The sequence below is a fragment of the Gopherus evgoodei genome, chromosome 15, assembly GCF_007399415.2.
Source record: "Gopherus evgoodei ecotype Sinaloan lineage chromosome 15, rGopEvg1_v1.p, whole genome shotgun sequence".
Lineage (NCBI taxonomy): Eukaryota > Metazoa > Chordata > Testudines > Testudinidae > Gopherus > Gopherus evgoodei.
This window is the reverse complement of record NC_044336.1, coordinates 22,129,404-22,147,913: the sequence shown is the minus strand read 5'-3', so window position 1 is coordinate 22,147,913 and position 18,510 is coordinate 22,129,404. Positions and strand designations below refer to the sequence as shown.

Here is an 18,510-nt window from a genome sequence, read left to right as displayed (position 1 = left end):
TAACTAACAAAGCAAATATTATCTGTGGTGCTAATTATTAGGAGTAGAATAGCCCATGCTGTGAATTTGGCTTCTGTAGCAAGTATTCTCTAGTAATAGTGGAACATTTTAAGGAAGTCCTTTTAGTTTAAGTGAAATCAGAATGAACAGCATGAATGGGGGAGGGGAATGTGTGTGACTCTTAATTATTATGAATTTTCTGCCTTTGACAAAGATATTCATGAATGACTAAGTGTTTGAGTGCCCAGCTCCAAGCACCTTAAAGGGTGCGGATATTCCAAGGGTGGGCACTCAGCACTTTCTGAAAAATTAGCCCACTTTAAGGCATCCCAGGATGGGCACTCTACAATTGAGGCACTTAAAAAAAAGATCACTATTTGCTTTTGAAAATCTTGGCCATTGGTCCTTATATTGTATGTTACGTTATACACCACAAATAGATGGGGACAATAGCGTGGAATCCCAATGTTCAGGATGCGCTGGGGAATGGCCCCGTTAACAGGACATGCAGATTAACAGAACGCACTGTCTACACTGCACGGCCTATCCCCCAGTGTAGACACAGCATGGAGTGCTGACAAAGAGGAGTCCTGACAATGTCAGAACACCACCACCCTGAACGACATTGGCTTGGAGCAGCATAGCACTCTTGTGGTGGTATAGCTGCATCTACAGTGAGGGGGTTGTTAGCACACTTGTTACCAGGGTGTGAGGTTTTCATCACATCCCTGACCAATATAGATATGTCAGTACAAACTTTACATTTAGACAAGGGCTAAATAGCGCTGCCTCTGTCAGGGAAGCTGCAGAATCCACTGTGTTACTTGAGAGGCTCCACGAGACAGGAGAGACACTATCTATGTTAGCAACAGGAGAGGTGAGTGAAATTTTTCAGGTGAAACTTTTTGTGAAAAATGCAGAGTCGGGTCAAGTGAAACATTTTGCAAATTCACCAAATTGTTTTGGTACCAAAAAAAAAACACCGTGAAAAAATTTTAACTTCCAGTTTTTTTTATTTGAAACAACTTTTCATTCAAAATTTGCTTTAAATTTTATGTTTAATTAATTAAAAACCTTTTAAAGAAGCTCCACATCAAAACAATATGTTTCCAGCAACCTGAAACAAATACCTTCCATGTTTTGGAATTGCTGGCAAATAAAAAAAATATCAGTTATTCACACCATTTCTAGCACCAGAGCTTGTGTGAGCTTCATGTGCTGCTTTGAGACTCATAAGAACATGGTAAACCCAGTGAAGTGATTGTGTGAGAAGCAAAATAGAAGGCAGCAGCAGACTTAGGTATAGCAGACCATGTATCCCAGCAAGAAATGAGCAAATAATAGAAATATATTTTCTTTGCATATTCATCCTAAAACTAGTTCAGGCTGCCTAAAACTGGATCCAAACAGCAGCTCCAGATAGTTTTACATTATTTTATCTGAACCATTTTTATAAATGCTTAGAAAATGTCTCCAGCATAAATAAGCCCTATGTAGCAAAGATACCAAGTATGGCAGGACACAAACTTCTCACAACTACAGTTCAAAACAATTGCAAGTTCTTTGGGAAGGGAGGGTCTTTTTGTTCCATGCTTGTACCGCACCTAGCACAGTAGAGTCCTGGTCCACGAGTAGGCCTCGTAGGTGCTACTGCAATGCAATAATACATCATGATGGTGGTGCCCATGCCTGCTTCTGTTGTGGTGCATGAGAGTTTTTGTCATTCATTACCATGGGAGCAGGATTGAAGCCTAAGAGAGCTCTGGTAAACAGCCAGGTTAGAAGGTACTTGGCTAACGTGGGCAAATCACGGTCACCAAAACTAAAATGAGAACCCTCAGCTACGACATCTGGCCATTTCTCCTCAGGAAATGGGGGACCTGGATCACCATGCCTGCCAAATAAGGAGATGGGCCTTGAAGTTTCACCCGAGAGACAATGCATCATTAGTGCGACACATTGCAATTAGTGTATTAGATTTCCATTACTCACCACTAACCAAGTCCTTTATCATTGTCTGGGTCCCCATCAGGGGCAGCTCTAGCTTTTTTGCCGTCCCAAGCATGGCAGGCAGACAGCCTTCGGCAGCTTGCCTGCAGGAGGTCCCCAGTCCTGTGGATTCGGCGTACCCGCCGCTGAATTGCCACCAAATCCACGGGACCCGGGACCTCCCGCAGGCTGCCTGACTGCCGTCCTCACAGGGACTGTCAGGGTGCCCCCCCGTGGCTTGCAGCCCCAGGCACACGCTTGAAGTGCTGGTGCCTGGAGCTGCTATTGGTCCCCACTCTGTACTAGCCACCACCAACCTCACTCCTTACTGTCCTTATGCCTTTGTGCACCCCTCCCCGTGATGATTTCTCCTTTTCTGTTTAGCACATTGACCTCTCCAAGACCCTTGTTACAAAACCTCCCCTCCCCCTCCCCCACGCACACCTTTAGACTAACAGACGTATTGGAGCATGAGCTTTTGTGGGTGAATACTCACTTTGTCAGATGCATCCACCCACGAAAGCTCATGCTCCAATACGTCTGTTAGTCTATAAGGTGCCACAGGACTCTTTGTGCTTTTACAGATCCAGACTAACACGGCTACCCCTCTGATACTTTATCCCTCTATGTTTTTGTTACAATTCTTGCTTTCCGGAACAGTTTAGTCAGTGTATTCCAACACCCCATCCCCTGTGCCCATCGGCTCCTCCTTTCTTTTCTGTTCTATATCACTATTTCTAGTGCATTCGACCATATTTCTTCCTCCTCCTTCTTTCATTTGCGTATTCAGCCCACTTCTTCCTTCTGTTTCTTGGTTTAAGCTCATTTCATTTGCTGCATTTGTTTTCCCCTCCTCATTCCCTTCTGTTGCTCTCTAACCTAGGGGTGCCTTGGTTTTGATGCCTGTCCTGCACTGGCGGTATTTAAATTCTCCCATGGTGGCTTAGATACCATTGTTGGTGGATGGCCTGACAGCGCCTAACGTATAAATAAATAAAAAGCGTGACAAATGATCCCAATTAAATGCAAATATTCACGATACACTAGTCTCAATATCTTCCTTTCTAAAAGTCAGGGACTTTGAGTCCATTAATATTCGACAGCTGACAGAGAGATACTAGCAAGACTGTGCCATGAAGACAAAGAGCTTAATTACCTGAATTTGCGGGTGTCCACGTGTACCAAACCACAGCTACATCTCATAAAGCTACCCTCGTGGCATTATATAGTTAATAGTCAGCTCAGGCATTTTTCAGTGCTTTTGCCTGCAAGATGATGGGGGTTAGTCTCTCTAACCTCGTTGGCATTGTTGGTGCGTTGTCAAAAATGTTCCACATGCAGCAGCATCAAAAGACAGATTATGGCAATAGCTCCAAACCTGCCAGGAGAAATCTCAAAACATTTAGGAGCAGCCAATGAAAAGTGTATGCAGTCAAAATCACTTTGTCTCCATCGCATCAGCCATCAGCTCATGACCTTGGGTTTAAAAACCGGCCTCCACATGCAAACGCCGTGATGGTGCCAGGCCAGCAGAGGCTGAGGGTCACCCTGAGGAAACGTGCCTTGTGATCTCTATGGTAGCACCTGAAAAGGGATCTGGGCTAATTACTGTCTCTGTCATGTTTTTCCTCTTATATATCCCTCAGGTATTGTCCGTGCCTCCAGTGTATTCCCCATCCTGAGCACAATATTGCTATTACTGGGAGGACTCTGTGTCGGAGCAGGAAGGATTTACAACAGCAAAAACAACATTATCCTCAGTGCTGGGATTCTGTTTGTTGCAGCAGGTATGTTCTTGCCTGAAATTTATTTATTTAGTAGCGTCTCCTTTCTAAATTGGAAATGCAAACACATAGATGAGGCTCAGCAGATAAACAGCTCCAGCTGTACGGCTGCCTGCAGTATGAGCTGTGATGTGCTGAGAAGCAAAGGCTGGGATGGCACCAAGTGCCCAAAACCCATTGAATTGGAAAGTGGAGGAAAGATGGTCCAGCCTTCATGATGCTAGCCTAGGACTTTGGAGACCTGAAGTTCAAAGACTTGCTTTACTGTGGGCTTCCTGTGTGACCAGTGCAGCAGTTTACCGAGAGTCATGGTGGATTCTCCCATCACTGACAATTTGTAAATCAAGACTGGATCTTTTTCTTAAAAGATCTTCTCGAGAAATTATTTTGGGGAAGTTCTCTGGCTTGGGTTATATAGAAGATCAGACTAGACAACCATAGTGGTCCATTCTGGCCTTGGAATCTATGAAAACCTTGGGCACTCACTTTGGCCCAGACCCAAAAAGGTATGTAGGCTCCTGACTGCCATTGATTCCAGTGAAAATTAGGACCCTAAATACCAGAGTTGTGCCTCAGTTTCCTATCTGTAAAATTGAGATAATATTATTTCCCTATGTCATTGGGGTGTTGTGAGGCTAAATACATTGAAGGTGCTCCGATACGACAGTAAAGGAAACCATGTAAGTACCTTAGACAGCATCTAATTCCCTTGGGCTCTTTTGAAGTCCCAGTCAGATGTATAACCCTCCACATAACTCATTTTAAGGATATTTGTCCAAATGGCCCTACAGTGTTTCGGATACATAAACACAGTTTGTTGCAGAGGAAGATGGTCACAGCAGGACAGCAGGAGGTCAAATACTGTTTCTTAAAACCGCTTCAAACTGCACCAAGCCTATAATCGGAGACTGGAACTGGCTTCTCAAGGCTCATTGCTTTTCACACATAAGGATTCTGGGTGACAAGTCAGAATTAAAAGCTAGCTAGAAGTATTTATAATTTGTTGCGTTTAGAGATTGAGGCCAAGCAGGGAAGGCGGGGATGGAGAACTGGTCAGCTAAGGGACAGAGATATTTCCCATGAGAGCCTCAATGGTGTGTGGCTTGATGAGGATTTTCCCATGGATTTTAATGAAGCTTCTCTTTGGCTCTTGAATATGAAATGGTTTTTAAAATGAGAGTTTCCAGCTCAGCAGATGGGCTTTCCATATTCTATCTTGCTACCAAATGACATGTCCTCTTCCAGCATCTGTGCACAGCAGCATAAAGAAGAGCATAGCAGCTTACTCTAGTAACGGGCACTTTAAAATACATGTATCAGTGATAAAACACATATCCAGTCTCAGCAGGAAGCTGGGTAACCCATCTTTTTGCATGGGATGCCGTATCAAATGGCAGCAGATTGTTAGAGGGAGGGATAGCTCAGTGGTTTGAGCATTGGCCTGCTAACCCCAGGGTTGTGAGGTTAATCCTTGCAGAGGCCACCCAGGGATCTGGGGCAAAATCAGTACTTGGTCCTGCTAGTGAAGGCAGGGGGCTGGACTCAATGACCTTTCAGGGTCCATTCTAGCTCTGACAGATAGGTTAGTATCTTGCCATGCAACAGATCCAGAAATGGGGCTGTTGTGTGTGGGAGAAATCAGAGTTAAATCCAAATGACCACAGAAGGTTCTAATGAAACCATCCCCTGCTAGCCATGTTTGAAATCCAAAACTAAGTTTTGTAAATGCTCCCTATATTAGAGGCCAAACTATGGCCACACTAATATGTTGGAGGGGCTAAGCTCAAGGCTTGGCAAATGAGCCAAACCAAAACTGCATTGAATGCTTACACCCATCACCGTCAGGCTGCCTGAAATCTGCAGCTGGACCCAAATTATGGAGTCTCAGCCCATCTCAACAAATGACGGTGGGAGAGATTTGAGAAGTGAAACATATCTTGAAGCACACAAGTTGCAGAAATAGCATGCAGGGATAAATACCTTGGTGGTGCATTTATGAACAAGCTAGTGGATTTCTAAGAGCACAGTGGCTGAATGAACACAGCGTGGGCATGTGTGAGCTTCCTCTCATACTGCCAGGGGCTTACGAGAGCTCCCTGGATACTTACATAACTTCCAGCAGTTTCTGATCCACATAAAGAAGCACATTGCACCTCATCGTCTCCAGCAAGGTGCCTGTGTTCTGGTTTGCCATTGCCCCTGTGATTTGGTACAAACGGAGCAGATGGCATGCTGCATGGCAGCCCATTTGGTCTGTGTTTTATGGATTTCCTTCACACGTTTTAAGCTCCTGTGACATCCTAGCACATTTTCCACACTAGAGACATCATAGAGTCACATTGTTAATATCTTTCCTTAAAGCTTCAGATTAAGTATGCAGCATTTAGATGAAAATCCATCACGGTGAAGGATAATTTATTTTGATCAAGGTGAACAGCTATAGCCCTGGGCTCACAATGTATCTTTATTACCACTTCTGAATATTATAAGGCCACTAAACCACATTAGCCAGTTCTGACTTGTCACTGCTTTGTCACCATTAACAAAGAACTATGGACCAGTCCTGTTCCACCAAAGTTAGTGGGACTATACAAGCAACTTGTGAGACTGTGTGACCCAATGGACGGGCCATTGACATGAGAGTCTAGAGATCTGGGTTCTGGTTCTGCCTTGCTATGTTATTTTGGGTAAGTCTCAGTGTCTCTTTTTTCCCATCTGCAAAATTACACTTTTCTTCCTTTCTGAAGCACTTAGAGATCCATGTATGAAAAGTTCTATGTATCCTTGAACCAAATTTCACTGAAGTCAATCAAAATATTTTCAGTGATTTCAATGAGGGTTTGCTCAGGCTTTCTAAGAGTTATTATAAACTATTCAGTGAGATTATGTCTCTAGTTTCCAGTAGATATTTTTATGCATTTCCACAGAGAAACTTTTTGGTTTGTTTTTAAGTTTATGACTGCTAATATATTGTTTTACTATAAATAAATGAAATCTTGCCTTGTAGCAATTTTAAGTTTTCTGATCTAGAAGGCAATTTTGTTTGAGTTTCTGCCTTTCCACTCATGAAGACTAATTTTTTGTTTCTTTTTCCAGGACTAAGTAATATCATAGGGATCATTGTCTATATATCCAGCAATGCAGGTGACCCAAGTGACAAGAGAGATGAGGACAAAAAGAACCATTACAACTACGGCTGGTCTTTTTACTTTGGAGCTTTGTCTTTTATTGTGGCTGAAACCATAGGAGTACTGGCAGTGAACATTTACATTGAGAAAAACAAAGAGTTGAGATTTAAAACCAAGAGGGAATTCCTTAAGACTTCTTCCTCTTCCCCTTATGCCAGGATGCCAAGCTATAGGTACAGGAGGAGGAGATCCAGATCAAGTTCTCGATCTACAGAGCCTTCTCCGTCTAGGGACATTTCTCCAGTTGGCATGAAGATTGCCAGTTCCATCCCTATGAATGAAATTTCCATGTACACTCTGTCCAGAGAGCCCTTGAAGATTACAACTGCAGCCAGTTACAATGCGGACCAAGAAGCCAGCTTTCTGCAAGTCCACAACTTTCTTCAGAAGGAATTTAAAGAAGGACTCCACATCAATATGGTTAACAGGAGAACAACACCTGTCTGAAGGGTTTGCTTTCTCTCTCTTTCTTTTTCAAAGCGTCAAAACAGAATAGAGCCTCCAAAAAAGAGAAGGAGCAATTTAAAATCCTTCTCAAAACAGGACATGTGCTGGGCTAGCAAATGGAGACCTTGGAATACTGGAATGGCCTAAAGATATTGTACATTCATAGCTGTTTTAAAAGCTGTTTGGAGTTTGTTTCATTAAAGTTCCCGATGTCACAAGAAAGTGAAAGCAGCTCACATCCCTGCAGTTTTGTAATGTACACAACGTGTCAGAGAAACTGGAAAAGAGTTAGCTACTAGGGCGTTTTAAAGAATTACAGAAGAATTGCAATGTGATTTTTTTTTTAAATAAAGCCCCTTAAAATAATCATAATTCATGGCCAAGTCCAAAGCTTATCACAAATGGAGCCTAATGCAGCTCTTCAAAACTACGATCCAGTTTCCTTTCACACAGGGAAGAGGGAGCAGAGATCTGTCTCAGAAGCAACTGCCTCCTTGAGAAAATAAAATCTAGAAGGCAAAACTATTTGCAGCCAGCTTGCGCTACTGAACTGTAGCATTCCAATGTACTGTGTGTTGCAGCATTCTACAGTGGGCGAGCTACAGTGGTCAGTACTGCCTCCACTGGTAGATCCTGTGCAATAGAACCCAGGAGCTGATGGAGCCAATGCAGATGAAGCAGTGAGCATAGAGTGGATGCATTCTAAAATAATGAAATGGTGTGGAGTTAAAGCAGAAGCTGCTCAAACGTATTTGCAAATGTCATTTCTTGCCTAAAGTTTAGAACACTTGAATCGTCTCATTGCTAATAGACCTAGTCCCTGATCCTGCCAGGTGCTGAGTGCTTCCTGCGTGTACAGGGTGCACCAGACCTCTCAGGATCCGTTTCCTATACACTACGTGCTGCAGGAACAGGAAACAGAGCTGGGCCTGTCGGAACCAATACCTGTGAAATTGAAGATTCCACAAGGGTTGCACATTACCCTTTTTTCCTTGACACTTCACAAGCGCAACACTAATGCTAACGCAAGTTAATGTATCCAGGCTACGTGTGTAAGAAAAGGGAAAGCTAATCTACCAATCCAACCTACTATTCAGAGTGGTGAACATTTCTGCAAAATGCAGACTTATAGGTCATGTAATGACAATTTTAAAAGATAGATCAAAAATAATTGCAGTTTACTAGATATTTATTAAACTTTTTATTATGAAAAAGCACCCCGGGGTGCAAGTTGCAGTTGTTTTTACACTGAAACTGTGGTTCAAAGTAATGTAATTTATTCTGGAATGATGGAATTCACTAAGTTCAGAGAGGCCCACAGGACCCTGTATGTAACTTACGGTGGGGAAAAACGTGGATTTGTGGGGTTTGAGGGGTTGTTATTTGCTTCTTTATGATTTTTCTAAAAAGGGCTGAAATATTTTCTTTTAAATTCCTATTTCATTTTTACATTAGACATTGTGATGCTCTCCTCAGGGAAGGTGAGTATGCTCTCTAAGCCAACAAGCTGGAATGTATTCTGCCTCTTTACAGCCAGCGGATTTGATCATTTCTATGAGTATCCAGAGAGAGGGACTGGACACTGCAAAGCCACATTCCCGTGGAACTTGAGTTCACTGAACGTTACTTGCAAGGCAAGATTTAAACTAGCACAATCTCAAGGAGTTTCCGGGTCAGGCACACAGACTGGAGTGGCAGGGAGCTCTCATATAGTTTAAGCTCCAGCAAAGCTCCCTCTCACTAAGGCAGAGAGGTAACATGGTGGCTTATGGCTCTGGGGACCCTGAGGAGAGCATCAAAGACTTTTAGGCTGGGATTTTCCAAAAGAGGCTAAGGGCTCGATCGAGAGATAGTTGAACTCAGTGGAAGGCCTTCCACTGACTTCAATGGGCTTTGGACCAGACTTCATGGAAGCTAAGGATCCAGCTCCTTTGAAGAGTCCAGCCCTAGGTCTGGTCTACATTACAGACCTATAACTATGTCACGCAGGGTGTGAAAAATCCACACCCCTTAGCAACAGTTATATCGACCTAATTCCCCATGTAGACAGTGATATATTGGCAGGAGAGCATCTCCCACCGACATAGCTACCGCTTCTCGGGGAGGGGGATTAACTACGCCGACAGAAGAGTTCTCTCCCGTCGCCATACAGCATCTTCATTAAAGCACTGCATCGGTGCAGCTGCATCAGTGCAAGCGTTTTAAGCATAGAATTGACCCTAGGTCTTGTCTGCCCTAAAAGCTCTACAGTGAACGGTGGACTAGTGAAATAACATCACAAGAGCGAAGACTGAAAAAGTTAAACAACTGAGGGTTGGAGTCCGCAGCCAGATTTTTTAAAAATGCTTTGTTTGTGAACCCCTATTTAACGTCCATGACTAAGTGACATTTTACGTAAAGGATGTCTTTTTTAAAGGTTGAACATCCCTCCACCTTTCAATTAGGGCACAACATTTCCCAGCAAAGTTGAGCTGAGTCCTACAAAACTCCAGAAGGAACGGCCTTGGCATTCCAAACTACAAGAATAAAAAATAAAAAACCAACAACAAAACCCACAAATAGCTCAGGCCTTCTCACACCATCATGAAGAAGGAAAATCAGGTACAATCTCAATTTTTAAAGAATCTTGTCCTTGTCCTCTTTAAATCCAATTTAGGCCTCAATCGAGCATTTAAACACATGCTTAATTTTGCAAGTAATCCAATTAAAGCAGATTGGTGCATTAATTCCTCTTTAAGAGTTTATGTGGCTCTAAAACTCCACTAGGATCCTTGTTTAAGTCCTCTGTACTGGGGTGAATTTCACCCTGAGAGCTGAATAGAATGGAATGTAGGGAATTCTAAGGCATTAAGGGGAAAGATATTAACAGATTTTTTTAATTTTTCAAATGCTGATTTGAACAGGAGGGAAAATTCTTATCTACTTTCCAATACAGAACTTTTTGAGGAAGAGGGATGGGTGGGAGTAGGTGAAGTTATTAAACATCTTGCAGAGAATTTTTTACATAAATCTTTATGCTTTCAAACAATAAATTGCCTACCTTTTTGAGATTTCTTAATTAAAATCATTTTATTAGCTATGATAGAGGTAGAAAAGCACATTAAAGAAAAGCATTCTGTCTCAATGTGTCATACTAAGTGCTTATTAATTTACACCTATTATAGTCAATGTATTTCCAAGTGCAATTCCCCAGAATTGTTTCCTATTGTGTTAATAAAGTAAGAGCTAGACATTAGTCCTCATTTGTGTTTGCTGTAGTTTAAAAAAATCATTCCCTTTCAAAACCCAATTTCCCAACCAGACAGTGTTTCGTTCAAAATTTTTCCACCAGCAGACTGTTGAGTAGTCCCTTACTCCATGAGTAGTCCCTCTGAAATCATTTTGGCTACTCTAGGAGTAAGGTAAAACACAGCAACACTGAGGGCAGCAGAATCTCCTTTTGTTTTATGTGTGGACAGTACTGGGCACAATGGAGCTCTGATCTCTAGGATTTTTAGATGCAACTCCAGTATTATTAATAATAATAATAATAATCAGGTTCTTTGAAATAATCCTAGCCAGAAAACACAACATTCAGTATTAACAGAGAAAAATGGCTACATGGAGTTATTTGACCATCTCTTCCTATTTCTCATTCCAAACAGAATAGGGATGAAAATAGCAGTCTCTTCACATGCTGTTTATTTTCAGTAATAGAACATTTTAGCATTTCTTTTTCTGTTCTTTCTGTATAGGTCACATATCCACAAGGGCTAATCTACCATGTCCCTTGAGGTTATATTTCTGTCTGCAGTTCTAAAAGTATTATTTCCAATGTGCATCAGTTCTGCCCATATAATCACAAATACGTATACTGTACTTACTATTATTTTTAAATAAAATGTTTTAAATGTGTGGAGAAGGTATATAGATTTTAATTTCCAAAGTCTTTGGGCTGAATACTTATAAAGTGTGTGTTTTCTGGTAAAATGGGTATATATTTTTAATCTTGTCAGTGTCCTTTAAGTAGAAAGATTCTAACCCAGGAGACTATTTCACTGGGTAATGACATGGACTCTTATCTCATCAGTTCCAGTCCCACTGGGCAACCAGATCTAATCAGATGTTCAACTTGTCAAAACATGGTAATTGAGACAAGGCTTCTCACAGTCCCCCACAGAAAAGTTTGGTTATACTGTTTGAGACACAACTTCAAGTGAATTTTTTAGCAACCTGCAATTAGGATCGATGACCCTGCTCTGGACAAAAATTTTTTTTTAACTTTTGTCCAGAATTCTAAATGAACTTGAACTAGGCATGGCGGGGGGGGGGGTAGCTGGGGGAGAGGAGGTTGAGGGAAGGAGGTGGGATGATGAAATTTGGTTACAATTATTTTTGAAAAAGCAGCAAAGAGTTCTGTGGCACCTTATAGACTAACAAACGCATTGGAGCATGAGCTTTTTCACCCACGAAAGCTCATGTTCCAATACGTCTGTTAGTCTATAAGGTGCCACAGAACTCTTTGCCACTTTTACAGATCCAGATTAACACAGCGACCCCTCCAATTATTTTTGAGGTTGTTTTCGCATTTCTCTTAACACCCTAGTTGCAGCTGGGAAGGCTACCACATGACAACATACTGCAAGATAATATTCTCATAGTATCTCTCAAACCAGAAGTCCTAATCATCGCGGCATAAACGCTATGCTCACACACAAGATTTCCAACTAAGTGGTTGGGTAACATTGGGAAAAGCTGTGTAATTTCCAGAAGCTTTCACAACCCAAATCTAACGCTCTTGAGGTTTGCCCATGAGTTATTGTGAATACTGCAGCATACACATCCACTAGTAAAAGCAAATGCCGATCAGTAACCCTTTCACTGAGGAGTCCACATCAGACTCCCTGTGGACATGGTGACATACAGCCAAGTTTATGGAAATATTTGCTAATTTTGTGTGCCTCTGTGTTTGGGACAGTCCCAATCTGGGACTTCCGGAACCTGATTTTCAAGAGGTGGTGGGGACCCATAGATTCACAAAGAAGTCAAATGATACCCTTACAATCCATTCCCATCCCCGCTAGGGTCTGACACGAACTCTTTTCTGTGCACTCACCTTTCTACATTCTTGCAAGATCTCCTCTGAAGAAAGAGCCTCATGTCTACCCGCATTTCAAAACTCTAGAAATTTTCTATGGCCATGAATATAAAATCCCCAGCTGTGCAAAATGCACTGAACAAAGATCATGAGTTCAGCAGCCCCGCTATTCACCCTAAAACATTCTGAAACATTCAATGATTCCGGGCAATATTTCTTCTTCAAATGGTGCTTTTAACTTCACCTTTACATTTCCCAAGTCTCCACATTCTCTAAAAATAAAGTGTATGTGTATATATATGATCAGTAGACACATCTGGAGGTAAGCAAACAAAGGATTCAGCTTTTCAAATGCCTCCATTCCCAGGGGGTAAACCAGTCAAAGCTCATTCTCCGTGCAAGGCTGACTCTGCCCTTGACTCTGGCTAAGAATGAAGTAGGTCATCGGGGATGTTCCCACATTGCAGGGCAAGCTGGGGTACAGAGTCATGAGCCTGAATTTGTGAGCCTGGCTGCCTCACAGCGCACAGAAATAACTGATACAAGTATTGGAAGGGAAGATGATTGGGAGGAATGGAGGGAGAAGCTTTGTGGCCCGTTCAAAAAGTGAGAAAACCACAAGTGTAAATGCCAGAGGGGAACAAGGCTAGACAATGAATTTTCCAGGCAGAAAAGAATGCAGCTTTTGGTCCGGAGATATCTCATTTAGCATTTTCTCAAGGAAAAAGACATAATTGTGTGTCTCATAGACACAGCTGCTAAAGTGCAACTAATTAAACCCCCCTGTGCTTCCCAACAGGTCCTCATTAATAGTATGTTTATATTTCATGTGTTATTGATTTTTAAATGTGGGTACTTGCCAACAGGAGATCGCCAGAACCACTTAATGATAGTTTATATACTAAAGCCTTTTGGAGGATGTGCCATCATTTTCCTTTTGTTAACTGCTTTCCAGAAATCAGTTTTGTCTCTGCATTCATAAGATGCTCATACAGTGCACAACTGGGGATGAATTGGAATAGAATCACCCTGAGGTTCCATTTCAAACAGGCGTGATAGAAAACACTCAATTTAAAAAGGAACCTAAAAACCCAGGCATTTCAGGCCAGCAACCCTGTCACCCCTAGGTAACTTTAAAATCTAAGGGGGAAGACACAGGGTGTGTGTGGAAGGAAGTAGTTCCAAGGCCAGAATCCCTTCCCCTTATACAAAAGAGAGGACACAGTCTTTCAGGCTGTGCAGAAAGTCTCAGCTCCTACCCTCTGCTTAATTAGGGGTCAAGTCAAGAATTAGTGCTGGGTATTTCAACAACATAAACAAACCCACCCATCTTTTTTCCTTAGAGGGCTCAGGCTGACAGTACTCCCAAGTTGTTTCTCACAAGTAACCCACTCTGGATTCCAGCTCTTATCCTGGGCACCACCCCCAAGAGCCAGAGTGGCTCCTCTCAAAGAGGCCACCCCCACAGGCCTGACAATCTGCACAGGTGTAAAGGGCTGGAGATGTCTGTGACTACAGGAGTTCTTTAAAACCTTCTTGATTGGTGAGGTGAATTTGACCCTGGAATGCTAGTGCTTTCAGCCTTGCATAAGCCCCCTGCCTCACGAGTGGATTTCCCCTTTCTTTCTTTATGAAGTGTTCTGTGTTTTTTAGACAAGCCCTCTCAAACTGATCAAGGCAGCAACAGCTGAATGAGAGGAGACAGCTTGATCCTTGGCAGGAGAAGCAAATGCCAACTACAGCTGGAAGAAATAACTGATGAGTTAACAACATTTCTGTCCTGACAGGTTGCAATTAGACTAAAGCGGGATCACTAGTGATTGCTTCCCCAGCAACAGAAAGCCTGTTTTGGGTGCAGTGGCTGTGCCTGCACATGCAAACACACATTAACTTCTGTACGCTCGACTTACGAAGGACCTGTGGAGTTTCCAGCATCTAGAAAGTAAAGTAAAAATGCAGCTCATAAAATCAACTGATGTCTGGTGAAATTTTACAAGAGACTACTTCAAAAGAAAAGGCATTAAATTTTTAATGCATTCTTTTTCTGTTTGAGAATCTGCTCCCTTTAGGCTTTTCTGCTTTCATGAAAACTCACAGCTGTCGTTGAGACAACAGAAATGCAAGCGGCTGTAATGTTTCTCTCCGTGTGTGACACATTATTCGACTTTTATGCCTCAAAAGATATAGTGTTGTTCAGCCATTTGAAACATAAATTTCTTCAGCTAGGGGGCAATTTATTGTGTATGCATGGCCATCCCTGGCAAGGTCCACAAGGGAATAATAAAGGCTTCCCTGGCTCTTGTGAACCTGACAGCTTCATTACCTTTGATACAGACACTTTGAGAGCTAAAGGGGTCCTGCTGTACAGTGCCAGTACCTGCTAGCAGTTTGCTCATCTGTAGCGCCTTTTGTCTGAAGACCCCAAAGTGCTTTGCAAGCATTAATTATGTCACTAGCCTGTGAGATAAGGAGGTCTATTATCCCCATTCCACAGATGGGGAAGCAGAAAACCTAAGTGACTGGCCCAAAGACACACTGTGAGTCTGAGACCAAACCACAACAGAAGAAACCAGATCTCCCACCTCCCACGCCTGCTAGGAGATAGCTATGCCTTCATTTTCAGGTGTTGAAAACCTGCAACTCCCCCTGATTTAATTAGGAGCTGTTGAAGATCAAACCCTAACTGACCCCCTCCTTTGCAGTCCCAGCACACGGGCCAAGGATGTAATGGGTCACGCAGAATGAACTCTCACCTTCGCCCACTTGGCTGGAGGTGTGAGCACCTTGTTTCGGCTGCGTGCCGCACCATGCCGTACCACTTCTACGGCTAGATAAGGGCCTTCAGTCTCCAGGGCTGTCAAGTCAGTACTCTTAGTCAACATGAAATTTTCCTTGGGGTGAGGCATCAGACTCATATCACGACCTTCTCCAAAAAAAATCATCATGAGATTGCATTAGGGGCTGGTAATCCGCCTCCCTTGGGCTGACTCATACTGTACTGGAAAGGATCCCGATTGCCAGACTATGCCTGATATTCCCATAGCAGCTGTTTTGGTCTCCTGACAGATTCCTTAGGCATTTGAAGCTGCTTAGTGTAGGAGTCCCCTTTGATGGGTGTTGTAGCTGAGCTGTTGAGTTGTTCTCAGGACTTTCTTGTCCCCTTGAATGTTATTCTCCTTCGAAGTTGAAATTCAAGGATTTTTAGCCACTTGCAAGTAGGGTCTCTGGGGAGATTCCCAAGGTCCTTTACAGGAAAAGCAAATGCTCTTGGAGATAATGCTAGAGCAAACTGGTCATCAAGGGCTCACTGCAGGCTGTTTTACACCCACGTATACAGGGCCAGAATCACTAAAGCTGGTGCAGGGAGGCAACATATATAACAGTTGCTGCACCAGAAAGGTCCATTGCACTCAGGGGCTTCTGCTCCAGGAAAATACACATGGTAGTGCCCTTTGCTACCTTCGTTTGGGCTTCCCTCCAGGGACTTACTACTGGGGAATTTATAGTAGGAGCCACTGAGGCTGAAGTGCTAAATCAGGGCAATACTTCTACATTCTGGCTGTGCCCCGTTCTAGACCAGTGCTGGCCCCACTTTAGGGGCTGCACTGGCCTCTAATTACCCATCACCCAGAAGAAGTGAAGCTGAGACTATATATGGCTATACAATTTCCTCCCTGTTGTGTGTTTTACTCTTTACACAACACAGTAAGTAGGAACCACATGGGCACAATGGAGTCCAAATAATTGCATTTTCTGAACAATCACAACAGGCAAGCCTTGTTACATAAACACACTGCTACTCTGGTTGGCTTCTGGCTACTTCTAGAACACAACACTGTGAGCACCACTCGAGATTTCAGACACCAACAGACTCCAACGAGAAACTGCTGAATTGGAATTAATTTGCAGACTGGACACCATTAAATTAGGCTTGAATAAAGACTGGGAGTGGATGGATCATTACACAAAGTAAAACTATTTCCCCATGCTAATTTCCCTCACACACACACTGTTACTCACACCTTCTTGTTAACTTTTGGAAATGAGCCATCCTGATTATCACTACAAAAAAATTTTTTTTCTCTTGCTGATAATAGCTCACCTTAATTGCTTAGTCTCGTTATAGCTGGCATAGCAACACCTATTTTTTTATGTTCTCCCTGCATATATATATATATATCTCCCTACAGTATTTTCCACTGCCTGCATCCGATGAAGTGGGCTGTAGCCCATGAAAGCTTCTGCCCAAATAAATGTGTTAGTCTCTAAGATGTCACAAGTACTCTTCGTTCTTTTAACCTATTTAAAGAGATACTTGCCTATTCCTATATACTACACTGGACAGGGGGTTGTGTTGACAAAAGGTAGTGCAAACCTGATGTGAATGTGATCTACAGCATATTTTCTCTTCACTGTGACCTGCTGGATATGAGCCATAGCCTAAAGCCCTGCAATACCACACTGCAAACCAGCATGCGGGAAGTGATTTGTCTCCTCAAAATTTTCACCATGCTGCACATTCACTCACTGAACCAAAGCACTTTACTGACATTAGCCATTCACACCTCAGTGCACCGTATTAGCAAAGCTAATGGCAGGTCTCAACAACTGCATGCAAGTACAAAGGAAAACCATGAACACTCCAAAGATGTCTAACCCCAAAAAGGGATCACAGGCAGCCATCAGAAAACAAAAAAAAGTTGGCACACACGAGAAAACAGAAGCGTAAGAGCTAGTGATGGAAAAGACTTACCAGATGGTTGTGTCCACTATCCTGTAAAAGCTACGGACAGAAGGTCAGTATTTCACTCTCGTGCTTCATAGCATATAAACAACAAGCATTTAGTTCAATCATCTCCATTGGTAAGCACCAGGAGTTTTCTATCCTGAACCAGAAATACAGGAACTGGTTTGTTTAACACTCCTGCTTTGTTGTAGAAGTTTAGCACTGACATTTCTGAGCTGGCCTTAGCACTTTACATTGAGTCAGGGTGCTCGATCTGACACGCTGCTAAGTAGACCTCTTTTAGATGAAAACTCAGTTCTGTAGCGCTGTAGTCTAGACTTGCCCTAAGAGAATTCCCTTCTGAACAGTAAAGGGCCACTACTATGAAGAGCTATTGAACTGATCCAATTTAACATGGAGGCACATTCTAATGGTCACAGAATGGAACTGGCTCTTCTGAGGGTCTAGTTTCAGGTTTGGCATTTCTCATTGGGCGTTTCAGTTGCTCCAAAAAAGGAACAATATACTATTATTTAGTTGTGTTACCATAGCACCCAGGAGCCTCAGACATGGGCCAGAGCCCCACTGTGCTAGATGCTGTACAAACACAGAGAAAGAACTGTCCCTGCCCCAATGAGCTTACAATAATTTACTAGTCCACCATACAATTTTATTGCAATAATTAATGCTTATGAAGGATTTTAAAAGATGTGGATTCATGCTATTATTAACAATCATTATTATCCAGTTCCCACATACAGATCTCCAGGTTACAACTGTTTTGTTTCATAACATTTAAAATATATTTTCTCTCCCCCACACTTGTTTTGCCCTGGACTCATTTCTCCAAACCCATCACCACTGACTTGAACTGACACTGTTTTACCTTTATTTTGACATTGTAACATGGTGTTCACAAACCAGTATTGAAATAGTTTTGACATTATCTTGACATGGTAACATGGTATTTACAGATTCCCACTGACATTTTTTACCAACGTTTTGACATGCAGGCATTGTCACCATCATCAGTTTGACATTGTAATTGTAATGTCATATCCACAGTGGCCTCTGTAGCTTTGCATTGACAGCCTCATGAAAATATTTTTGTGATCCTGCAAAGTCTCCAAGAGAATGGGATGGGATTGTTCCTCCTGGCTATGCTGGGAGATTTGCTGCCGGCTTCAGTGGGGCCAGGAGTCTATTCCTCAAAATACAATCATAGGGCTGCACCTGCTCAATGGTGAGTTTTCAATCTTAACAGTACACATTGCCAGTTAAAAATAATCAGAGAGACAG

At 42.5% G+C, this 18,510-nt stretch overlaps 1 protein-coding gene across 2 annotated transcripts in view; it reads left to right on the top strand.

The window, feature by feature from the left end:
* Positions 1-11,302, top strand: part of CACNG4 (calcium voltage-gated channel auxiliary subunit gamma 4) — a 65,249-nt gene extending 53,947 nt beyond the window's left edge. For both annotated transcript variants that reach the window (XM_030534976.1, XM_030534977.1), the window contains exons 3-4: positions 3,636-3,776; positions 6,870-11,302. In XM_030534976.1, coding sequence (XP_030390836.1) covers positions 3,636-3,776; positions 6,870-7,408 — 680 coding nt within the window. In that variant the 3' untranslated portion in view covers positions 7,409-11,302. The remainder of the gene's footprint in view (positions 1-3,635; positions 3,777-6,869) is intronic.
* Positions 11,303-18,510: the final 7,208 nt, after the last annotated feature.